At 45.4% G+C, this 11,747-nt stretch overlaps 1 protein-coding gene across 7 annotated transcripts in view; it reads right to left on the reverse strand.

Moving 5' to 3' along the window:
• HSF2BP (heat shock transcription factor 2 binding protein) overlaps positions 1 to 11,747 on the reverse strand; it is a 65,004-nt gene that overhangs the window by 41,576 nt on the left and 11,681 nt on the right. For all 7 annotated transcript variants that reach the window (XM_031681600.2, XM_072969866.1, XM_072969884.1 and 4 more), the window contains 2 exons: positions 4,653 to 4,802; positions 2,804 to 2,936 (listed from right to left, as the gene is read on the reverse strand). In XM_031681600.2, coding sequence (XP_031537460.1) covers positions 2,804 to 2,936; positions 4,653 to 4,802 — 283 coding nt within the window. The remainder of the gene's footprint in view (positions 1 to 2,803; positions 2,937 to 4,652; positions 4,803 to 11,747) is intronic.

Below are 11,747 nucleotides of genomic sequence, written 5' to 3' on the forward strand. Positions count from 1 at the left end.
AGGTGACAGAAGCCTGGCTAAATGTCACGGCACAGATCTGGCAACTTACTCTCCCACACACAGACCCACCCACGTCCAGGGCTGGGACAGACGTTAACCATCATCTGGGGCCTAAGACTCTTTCCTCAGAAGTCTTTTCCTGAGGGTCACAGACTCAAGAACACAGGGCTGGTCAGTGGTGGAAGCAGAAGTGGACACTGGCCTCCATTCTCACATAGCCACCGCTCCCCATGTCAGGGAGCGTGCATGGAGGAGGGGGACGGGGAGCAGGAGAGAGCAGGGCGGGGAGCAGTGACACAAGGCCACTGACACGGAGCTGCTCTGCTATCAGCTCTGTGGGACTATCTCGTCCAAGAAAGATAAGCTGGATCCAGTCCTGCCGTGAATTATCAACAATCAGTCGTGTTGATTCTATGATCATCATCTAATATTGTTTGAATGAATGAACTCAGAATTAATGGGCAAGGAATGTAATTATGATTTTCAAATCACCAAAAAGCAGAAAAAGTAGTTAGAAAAATAGGTTTTCCACTCGCAAGCTAGGCAAGTTAATCTTCACAGGGCTGTGATAACAATTTGCCATCTTCTTTTAAGTTCCTTTTCGTCCACGTATAACAGTCACTGAAAACAATCGCACCTCTACGTCAAACAGTACCTTGCCCACATAACGTGCTGCCACCCCCCACAACTCAGTAACAGTCACAGCAGCGTGCCATGCGGCTACAGCAGGTATCACTACTCCACTCCGCAGATGAGGGAAGTCAAGTCCAGAGACTTTACATCCTGGGAAGTGGACTCTCTGGGCCTAAAAATCCAGACCTTTCATACCATATTAACCTATGATTAAGAACAGTGACTATGGGTGAGTAAGAAATTTAACAACATCAATGTTTAAACAAATCCTTGACACCCAGGTTTTGCTTAGGATACAGGAAATGGAGCGAGCTATACCTCTATTCTTTAAAAGGGACAGGGTAGATGATCTGAAAAAACACAACTCATCTTGAACACATCAGAGAGCTGAGGCTGAAGACTGACCAACTGACACGAAAAATAAGGAAAGGAGGTGCCACGAGCAGAGGTGTGAGGCAAGCACCTGCTGGCCGGGGGCAGACGCTGGGTGCCACACAGGCCAGCAAGAAAGATTCAGTCAAAAGGTACAACAAACCATCAGACGGGCGACTGCCTGGGCAGAGAGCGGGCAGAGGGGCTGACTGCAAAGGGAAGACAGTGGGAGAAGGGGAGAGGTGGGAGACATGATGGAGCCGCTCCACACCTTAACTGTGTGGTTACGTGACGATATGCATTTGACAAAACCTGCAGAACTGCAAAAAGGTGAGGGAAAAATTGTGATGGGTTAATTTATTGTGTGTAAATTTTTTTAAAAGAATCCTGTTTTAGAAGCAGAGGACCTGACAGCAACCGCGGTCTCTGTGGTAATGCCACCTCCCTGTGGACTGGAGTCTTGGCATCCGGACATGTGAGTCCCAGAGGCCTCTGGGGAGCAGCGCTTTAATAAACCACCACTGCGGGGTGCGATCGTCCCAGCGAATGCATCACGTGTAAGGGGGAAGTACAAGTGCCCACTTTCCGAGTCTTCAGGGGGTTCCCACGCGAGCCCCTCCGGGCGGGGAGAAAAAAGCCAAGCTGCGCTCGTACACTGGGCAGCAGGCTGGCCTTACCCGCTGGCCGCTGCCCCACCACTGCCCACCAGCTGGCCATGCAAGCAGCCCATACCCCCAACCCAGCAGAATGAAAAATCACACACATCACAGACCTTTGAGGTCACCTGCAAATAGTAGAAAATTGAATCATCAAATTTGCAAATACCTTCTACTGAAAAAAAAAAGGCCTTAAAGCAATTTTAAAAGGTAGAGCAATGGAAGCCTCCACCACTGAAGGTGCCACAGCGGAAGTACGGAAGGCCCTCCTGCAGAAGATCGACGTGCCAGCCAGGCTAAGCCAGGACCAGCCCAGGCACCACCTGGGTCTCAGCTTCTGCCCCAGAAGAACAGCGCCGATTTTTAAGGGATTAAGAAGAAACGGTCTACACGGGATCCACTTCATTAGGGTTTCAGCAGATGAAGGGCAACGCCACGAGGAAAAATAAAATTTCCTCTCTCCTTCATGGCAGAGTCAGCCCAAGAGCAGCACAGGACACAGCAGAGATGAAAGAGCTACGTAAAAACGACAGGCAGCCGCACGGAACAGCTTCACTGACTTCAGCACAGCGAGCCCGACGCCCCCCGCGCACGCCGCCTCCGGCTACGCTGGGACGGCAGCGTCACGTACTTAGCCACTTGCCTTTACCCTTTCAGCAGTTTTGCCAGAGAATTCTGTCTAACTATAACTATAATTTTGGGGGGAACTTCACGAAAGAGACAATTCAGGGTTTTGGAATTCTTTAATTACAGTACCAAAACAGCAGCAAGAGCTTCACTTCGGCTCAGCGTAAGGCTGTCACTTCAGCTAGACGGTACATGGGGATGGCTCCCGGTGACAAGTGGCTGAGCTTACAGCTCTGTCCTGACGCCGTCACGCAGGCGGAACAGAACACGCAGACTCACCCACTGTTTCCCAGGAGGAGTCCTTCTCACTCACCGACACTGATCAGAATCCCCGGGGTGCTGCCCCACAACACACACTCCCGGTACCTCTCCCAGACCCGCTGAGTCAGACTCGCCAGGGCAGGAGCCGGCTTGACAGCGTTCCTGAGAGGAGCTCATGCGCACACACCCCCGACTGTGACCGCTGGTCTGCAGCACACTTCCGAAAGTCGCTACATTTGAAAAGAACTACTCACTTGTTACGATTCCAGCCAAAGCAAAAACAAACTGATTTTCGTCAGAATCCAGCTCCTTGACATCACCATCCAGTGACTTCACAAAACTCTCCATTGTTTGACCAGTGATGTTGAAAAACTTCAAAGCTTTATCCTGAAAGTTTAGAAATGAAAGTATTACACCCTTTCACAGATGCCAGTGGGAAAACACTTTCAAAGCACAGGACACAGGAGACAGACTTCAGTTCTAACCAAAGAAGCAATATTTTAAAATCCATTCCTTCATTGAAAGTTCCCATTGAAAAGATCAGAAGAAAGAAGTTTGGCGCATGTAGAAAAAGCACCCTGCAGACTGACAGAAAGAGTAAAATAAAAATACTTACAGGAAACAGCTCACATTTACACAATGACAGAAGTGCTGAGATGCATTCACCCAGATACACTAGACATACACTAGAAAAATATGTTCTCTGCTCTAGGCATGAACCCAGAGGTGTTCACACCTTTGGCAGAACTGTTTCTGAAACGAAGTCTTAACTGAAACCTCGATATGTAAAAGACTGTGAGCAGCCGCATCGGGCGGGTCAAGTGTTCATCCCTCGGCAAGAAGTATCTCCAAGTATGCAGAACCTTGAAAGCGCTTCCTTGGGGGGCTGGGTTCTAAGGAACAGTTTGAAAACCAATGCATTTGCAAATGGCACAATGGAACTTCATGGACTGACATAAATGTTCTAAGACTGGACTGTGATACAAATATTCTAAGACACAACTCTACAAGTTAGCTAAAAACCACTAAATTGTATAGTTATAAATGAATGAATTTTATGGTATGTTAGTTATACCTCAATAAAGGTCAATAAACTTTAAAACATATCTAGCGTCTCCACCATTTTTACTTCTGCGAGTGACAAGTAACGCACCACTGGCCTCCGGCCAACCACCTTACTCCCGGTCAGGCCCCCTGTCCTCCCAGAGTCAAAGCACCTTTCTTTTGGGTTCCTGTCGTCCTCTCGGCTGCAGAGGCCACTCAGCCACCATTCTGGCCTCAACCACACAGCTCTCCCACTTCCCGGCCCCCAGCGCCTGGGGTGCTGCCCGGTCCCCTGGGCTGGCCTCCCGAGTAGTCCTCCTGTCCCATCCCCACACCCACAGTGCCCACTCCTCACTTCCTGTCAGGTTAATCTCCCCACATTCTTCTCTTGTCCTGTCACTCTTTGACTCAAAACCCTTAAGGAATCCAGTCCTACCACCCGCTGGATAAAACCATCAACCTAGCATTAAGGGCTTCCAAAACTACACTGCACCCTACCTTTTAAGCCTCATCTCCCTACGACTTTACCACACTAACCCTGCACTCTTTGTCAAATGGCCCATGAACTGTCCCTAGAATAAACTCCAGACTTCTCACTCCACGACTTTGACTGCGCGGTTTCTCTCCTCCTGAGTGATCTTCCTCATTTTCTCCACTGCTGCCTATTCAAGTTCATCAAGGTTCATTTCAAATCTCTCTTCGTCAGTGAAGCTCCCTGACGTGTGTGTGCACGCATGCTATCAACATGTGTATGTTAAATAACACGTAACATTCAGTCAATTCAATACCACACTATCTATGGAATATGTATGTTTATGTATTAAATGCACCTAAATGTCAAGAAATAATACTGAAGTAGAGCTATCTGCACAAGTGCTACACTGATGCTGAGAGAGAATCTGGGATCTTACTGCATTCGGTTTACACATCCCCCAGAGCAGCAGGGCACAACCCTGCACGGCTGCTATTCCACAACGATTCCGTGAGCACAAGCGGCAGCTGCAGCCGCGCGGTTACACGAGCACGGACCTATGACAGCCAGGCGGCGGGGCGCCTTACCCCCCCCAGGATGGCCTTGACCACCTCCTCGCTGCTGGACACGCCCCACAAGATGGTGCAGGCAGCCGCTCCCATCTCCGTGCAATACTCTGCCTGCTGCAGGAGCTGCTGCCTGGCTTCGTTCAGCTGCTGTCGAAGAGCCAGTTTCTCCTGAAAGCGAAACAAAATAAAATCAGAAAAATAAATAGCATTCAACCTCGAAATATCTCTACTGTGTTTCCTCTTTCCAAGATATTTTTAAAGAAAAGGAATACACACAGAATATAGAAAACGGTTGGTAAGTGAATACTAGCCCTTAGAGAGGCAAATTCCTTAATTTTTAAAAACTTCAGAGGCAAAAAGAACACTCATAGAAATGAACATAGTACTGCACTGGAGTTTATAAATACTGCCAAAGACTTGAATTCAACTTCTTTCAAGTAAGACGAACAATGAGGCACCTCAGATCCCAATGGCTACACCCAGGACCAGCACCAGCTAGCACACCTGAAGGAAGTGATACCTACCAGAGCAACAGTTCTAATAAAGGAGCCTGCAGCCGCCAAGCGGCACTGCACTGTGAAAGCGCCACATGACAGCCAAGCCCAGGCAGGAAGACGGGAGCAGAGGCGGGGAGGGGGGAGAAGGAAGGGCCCCCCAGGCGTGCCCTGACGCAGCGAGCTAAGCACCAGCGTAACAAGAACACGGAGGCCAGATAAGACTTCTCAACCTCCCACCAGCAGCTTCTAAGAAGCAAGTCTCAGCCAGGGCGCCTGGCAAGGGAGCTGTCCTCCTGACGTCACCCTGACCAAGGGTCAGCTTCACGTGGGCCTCAGGTGACACGAGGCTTCTTACCCCTCCAAGCATCACCACCACCAGTTTCTCTCTTCCTTGCAACCTGAAGTTCCCTTAAAACATGAGAGCATTTCCTTACTTAACAACAGGTAAACTTAAAAACAGAAAAACCCAAACTCATTTATACAGGAGTATAATTAGCTTAAGGGCCCACAGGGAGAGCCTATGCAATGTTTCAGGTGTCCTTTCACAGAGGTGAGCGCAGGACAATTACAGCAGAGGAGCTTTTCGCCGAGGGCTGGAAACGCAGCAGCGGACCACAGATCAAACTTTGCTGACTCCATGGCTCGGCCCAGGGTGGCCCATTCACACCCACCTGGGGACAGTGCATTTGGTACACAGAGCTTCATACACATTCATACATAGAGTCACATTTATTTTAGGAGAAAAATGTCACTGAGCCTATGACACATGCTAAAACTGCTTTATGTGATTTATAAACTCTGGGTTTTAATATCTGACTTCATCAGAATAGCAGCCTGGTTCCAAGACTCACTCTTCAGTCACTCAGGCAGTGGTGACATACGCAAAACTGTATCAGAGCATTTCCTTTCAGAATTCCAGCTTTTCTCAGAACTGAAGCGGGCTGTATTCCAATTAGTCTGTTTATGGCGGTTTTTCCACTAGATCACAGGACTGTTGAGAATGACCATCAGAACTGCCTTCTATGGTCATATTTGGCGGTTTCAGACAAACATGGCCTGACACAGGGCTGCACAAACAGCACAATAATATCAAGAGAAACTTAAAAAAAATTCCATAATATCAAAATTAAGAAAATACCTTGGAATAAATTTAAGAAAATTAGTTTAAGAAAATAATAAATAAAAATAATGCTTTACAGTAAAAACTATAAGCATTATTAAGAAAAAGATCCAAATACATGGAAAGATAACACCATGTTCAGGGACTGAAAGACTCAGTACTGGTAAGATGGCAACTCTCCCCAAATGGATCTATGGATTCAATACCATCTCTATCAAAATTTCAGCAGGTTTTTTGCACAAAAGTGATCATCTGATTCTAAAATTCACATGGAAATGAAAAAAAAAAAAAGCCTGAAAAAGAAAAACAATGTTAGAGGACTAAGGCCATCTATTTTCAAAAAGAACTTGTAATAAAGCTACAGGAATCAAACCAGTGCGGTACTGGCATGAGGATGGACACAGAGATCAATGAAACACCGACATTTATGGCAATCAATTTGAACAAAGTTGCCAAGGCAATCCAATGGAAAAAGTAATCTGTTCCACAAAAGATGCTAAAACAAAAACAAAAACAAAAACAAAAACAAAAACAAAAACAAAAACACGCTAAAATAACTAGATACTCAAATGTGGAAAAAAATCAACTCAAAAATCAATCACAGACCTACATGTAAAGTTTCTAGAAGAAAATCTCTGTCATCTTGGGTCAGGCAAATATTTATCAGATAGACAGCACAGCAAAACCACAACCCACTACAAAATTGTAAATTGAACATCAAAATTTAAAACTTTCTTTCTTCAAAAGACACCAATCAGAAAGTGGAAAGCCATGGACTAAAAGAAAATATTTCTATATCTCAAAAAGGACTTGCCTGCAGAATATATAAGGAACTCTTACAACTCAAAAAGAAAACAATCCAATTAAAAAGAGGCAAAAGAGCTAAATAAACACGTAACCAAAGAAAATACATGAATGGATAATAAACACATGAAAAGATGTTCAACAAAATTAGTGGTGAGGAAAATGCAAATTAAAACCACAAGGTACCACTGTAGCCACTATAATCTAAAAGACCAACAACATCAAGTGCTCACAAGAATACGGAGAAAGCAGAACCATCACACACCGCTGGGTGGAGTGCAGAATGTACACTCACTGTGGCACACAGCTAGTAGCTTCTCAGAAAGTTAACCATATACTTACCATACGACCCAGCAATTCTACTCCTAGGTATCTCCCCCAAGAAAAATTAAAAAACATGTCCACACAAAGACTTGTACACAAATGTTCATAGCAGCATTTTTCATAATGGTCAAAAACTGGAAATAACCTAAATGTTCATCAGCTGGTAAACGGATAATGAAATGTGGTTTATCCATCCAATGGAGTATTACCCAGCAATGAAAAGGAACAGACAACCGATGTACGCTAACATGAACGAGCTTCCAAAACACTACACCAGACACAGAAGACTACACAGTGTACAGTTCCGTTTGTACAAAATATTCAAAAAAGGCAAATCTATAGAGACAGGAAGCAGATCAGTGGTTGCCTAAGGGCTGGGCAAGAGAACACGGACTAGCCGAAAACAGATACGTGATGGAAACGTTCTAAAAGTCGGCCAAGGAGGAAGGTACAGCCCAGTAGTAGGGCACATGCTTAGCATGCATGAGGTCCTGGGTTCAATCCCCAGTGCCTCCATTAAAATAAATAAATAAACCTACCTACCTGCCCCACAAAACAAGCAAACAAACAAAACCTACGAAGCAAACAAAAAAAATCAGACAAAATCCAGCACTGACTCATGATAAAAATTCTCAACAAACTAGAAACAGAGAACTTTCTCAATCTGATGAAAAGCATCTACAAAAACCTACAGCTAAAATCGTGTTTATGTTTATAGTGCGGGAGGCGCATAAGGGGCAGAGAGCGTACGGGAAACCCCTGTACTTGCCACTCAGTTTTGCTATAAACTTAAAACTTCTCTAAACAGCGCAGCCTGTCTTTTTTTAAATCAAACCTAATGGCTGAAGACTGAGATGAAGACCAAGGCAAGAATGTCTGCTCTCACCACTCTTATTTAACATAGTGCTGGAAGTTCCAAGCTGTGATAAGGCAAGAGAAAGAAAGAACAGCTACGCAGAGCATAAGGAAGAACAGAAGTGACCCTATATGCAGATGACATGATTGTCTATATTAAAAAACCTCGAGGAATTTACAAAAAAAACTAGAACTCATAAGTGAGTTCAGCCAGGTCACAAGACAGAAGACCAACACGAAGAGCAATCTCATTTCACTAAAACCAGAAAAGTGGAAACCGAAATTAAAAACACGACACGGTTTACAATTGCTCCAAAGAAAATTAAACACTTGGGTAAAAACCTAACAAAACCTGTATGGAATCTGCATGCTGAAAATTACAAAGTGCTTATGAAAGAAATTAAAAACCTACATAAACGAAAAGACATACTCTATAGGGATTGAAAGACTCAACATAAGAAAGTACCAAATCTCCCCAAATGATCTCTAGATAGTGTAACACAATTCCTATCAAAATTCCAGCAAGACTCTTTGTAGACACAGTTGAGATTATAATTTTTTATGGAAAAGGAACATGCTCAGACAACCTTGAAAGAGAAGAATTAAATGGGAAGAATGACTCTGCCCGATGTGAAGGCTCTCAGCATGGCCACGGCCATCAGCACAGAGAGGTCCTGGTGGAAGAGCAGGCCCACGGCCCAGGACAGGCTCAGGTGAATACACCCACCTGACTGCTGCAAAGGAGCACAAGCGACTAAACACGTGAAAGCGGCTTTTCAGCCAATGGCGCTGCAGCAACTGGACAACCACTGGCCCCCGAACAAAGAACCTCAACATCAGTTCCCACCTTACACAAAAATTCACTCAGAATGGAACACAAACGTGAAATGCGAATCTATAAAGCTGTCAGGACAAAAAGCGGAGAGAAACATCAGGACCGAGGGAGAGGGGAAAAGTCCTGACATGACGCACAGTACAGTCCGTGGAAGCAAGATCAACAAAGTGGACTCCATTCAAATTTAAAACTTCTGCTCCGAAAAACCCTGGGAAGAAGATGAAGACAAGCTGCAGACCGGGAGAAAACAGGCGCAATCGTATGCGCAGCAAAGGCCTTTAACCTGAAATCTATCAAGAACTCTTTAAATTCGACAGTAAAAAAAAATCCAATTAGAAAATGCGCAAGAGACACAGACAGGTATTTCACAGGAGAGAACACACGGACGGACGCAAAACAAGCTCCCAGAATGCCCTTAGCCCACAGAGAGATGCAAACTAAAACCACAGCACATCCTTCAGGACAGCTGAACCAAACAGCAGTGACAACAGCAGATGCTAACCGGGATGCGGAGGAAGCGACCTCTCACCGGTGCTGGTGAGAGCGTGAAAGGCTCCAGCCGCTCTGAAAAACAACTTGGTAATTCCTTGTAAAACTGAACATGCACCTACCACACAACCCAGCAGTGGCACTCTTGGGCATTTATCCCAGAGAAATGAGAAAACACATTCACATAACAACCTATGCACAGATGCTCATGACACCTCTATTCACAGCAGCAAACAAAAATGGAAACAACCCAAATGTCCTTCAGTGGAAGAACTGGTGAACAAACTGCGATAGTCCCATGCCATGGAATACTACGCAACGGTAAAATGGAACAAACTATTCATACACGCAACAACTTGGTGGGATCTGAGTGCAAAAAGCCAGTATCAAAAGGTTCTACACTGAATTACTTCACTTTATGATATTCTTGAAATAACAAATTAGAGACACTAACGCGTGGGGAGCAGCAGTTGCCGGGAGGCAGGCGTGGGGAAGTGGGCGAGCCGGGCTGCACCGGGGCACTGGCGGGGGCTTTGGGGAATGGAACAGCTCTGTATCTCGAGCGTGCAAGTGACTTCATGAATCTATACACGTGACAGAACCGCAAAGAGCTCTGCGCATACGCGTAAATGAGCACGTGCAAAACTGGCGAAATGCAAACAAGTCTAGGGAAGCTGGTGACGCCTTAGCAAGCCCTGCGGGCTGTGCCAGTGTCGGCTTCCTGGTTTACCGGGTTCTGTGGCTGTGAACGCGACCACCACTGGGGGAAACTGGGTAACGGGCACTAAGCTTCCCTGGACTTTTTGCAGTTTTCTGTGACTCTACAGTTATTTCAAAAAACAAATCTTAAAAAACAAACTGGATTGGGGGGATAGTTGTACAACTGCATAACTCTACTAAAAATGATCGAACTATACTTTTACAATAGACGAATTTTATTGTATACAAAATATACCTCAATAAAGCTGTTTTTTAAAGAAGAAACAATAATCAAACCCTAATGTATTACCTAAAATGAATATTCATCATGACAGAGTATCAAGCACAGACTTTTCAAGATTCCTTCAAAATCCTTCTGGAGTTCATTTCTGATTTTAACTGAACTATACTACCAGTAAATTTTTCTTTTAAAAGTTTCCTGAAATATAATAAACAGGAAGTTGTTGCAAAGATTCTATATTATCACAAAAGTAGCAACTCCTTCCTAACAAATTCAAAAAAAACTTTAACAATAACAGTAGCAGTCCATATTTAAGCTAGATTATTGACTATGAAAGATGTTGTCCCAAGGAAACAACAGACGATGAAGGCACAGGCGAGCCCCAGAAACGCAGCTCCTCAGAGAGCACGGGGTGACGCTGCGCACCGTCTGTGACAAGTCCGCACATGGGAAAGCCCGGTCCGGCACTAAAAAAGCCTGCCAGCAGAGGCTCTGTGGAAAGCCTCACCCAACCTCACAGTAACGGTACAGCTCTCAAAAGAAATTCAGACATCCCCCAACAGTTCCACTGGCCCACTCTTCTCTCAAGTTCAAAGGTGCTACAGCCAGGATTCTCCGCCTCAAGCCCTTGGGTCACATCAAGGCCCAGAGAGCCTCTTCCATGGATGGCATTCCATCACCACCAGGAGCCAGCTCAACAGAGGCACGACCCGAGCTTCCCTTGTCTCACTGACCAGTCCCTGGGGGACAGGCACTGCTTCTCGGACAGCATGCTTCTTCATGACTTTGAGTCCACACTCTTTTCTGATTTTTCCTCACATGCTGGACTCAGTGCCTTCTGCCTTCTCCCTAACGACTTGTACACAAACTGAAGTACTTAATAGCAATACTCAAGCTTGGGATCCAGTCTCTGGATTCTTTTCTGGCTCCTCAATTCTAAAATAAGCTTCCAGAGTCCAGCATCACGATCTGTGGACCTGGGCAGAGGCCACAGAGCAGGCTACAGAGAAGGCCACTGCCAGCTGTCCACAGCAGGAAGAGACAGGGCCTCGTCACAGCCAACTCGTAGGGGCGCCCACCTGTATTAAGTTGGTGGGACTATTAAACAGGAAACTTAACTGGAAATAGGAAATAGTTTAACCTAAAATATTCCCTAAAATATTAACCTAACCTAAAATATAACCTAAAATATTAAAATAAATACTTAAATGCATGTCGCGTGTCTGGGCAGAACACGCTGGTGACCTGG

This window comes from Vicugna pacos, chromosome 1, assembly GCF_048564905.1.
Source record: "Vicugna pacos chromosome 1, VicPac4, whole genome shotgun sequence".
Taxonomy (NCBI): Eukaryota; Metazoa; Chordata; class Mammalia; order Artiodactyla; family Camelidae; genus Vicugna; species Vicugna pacos.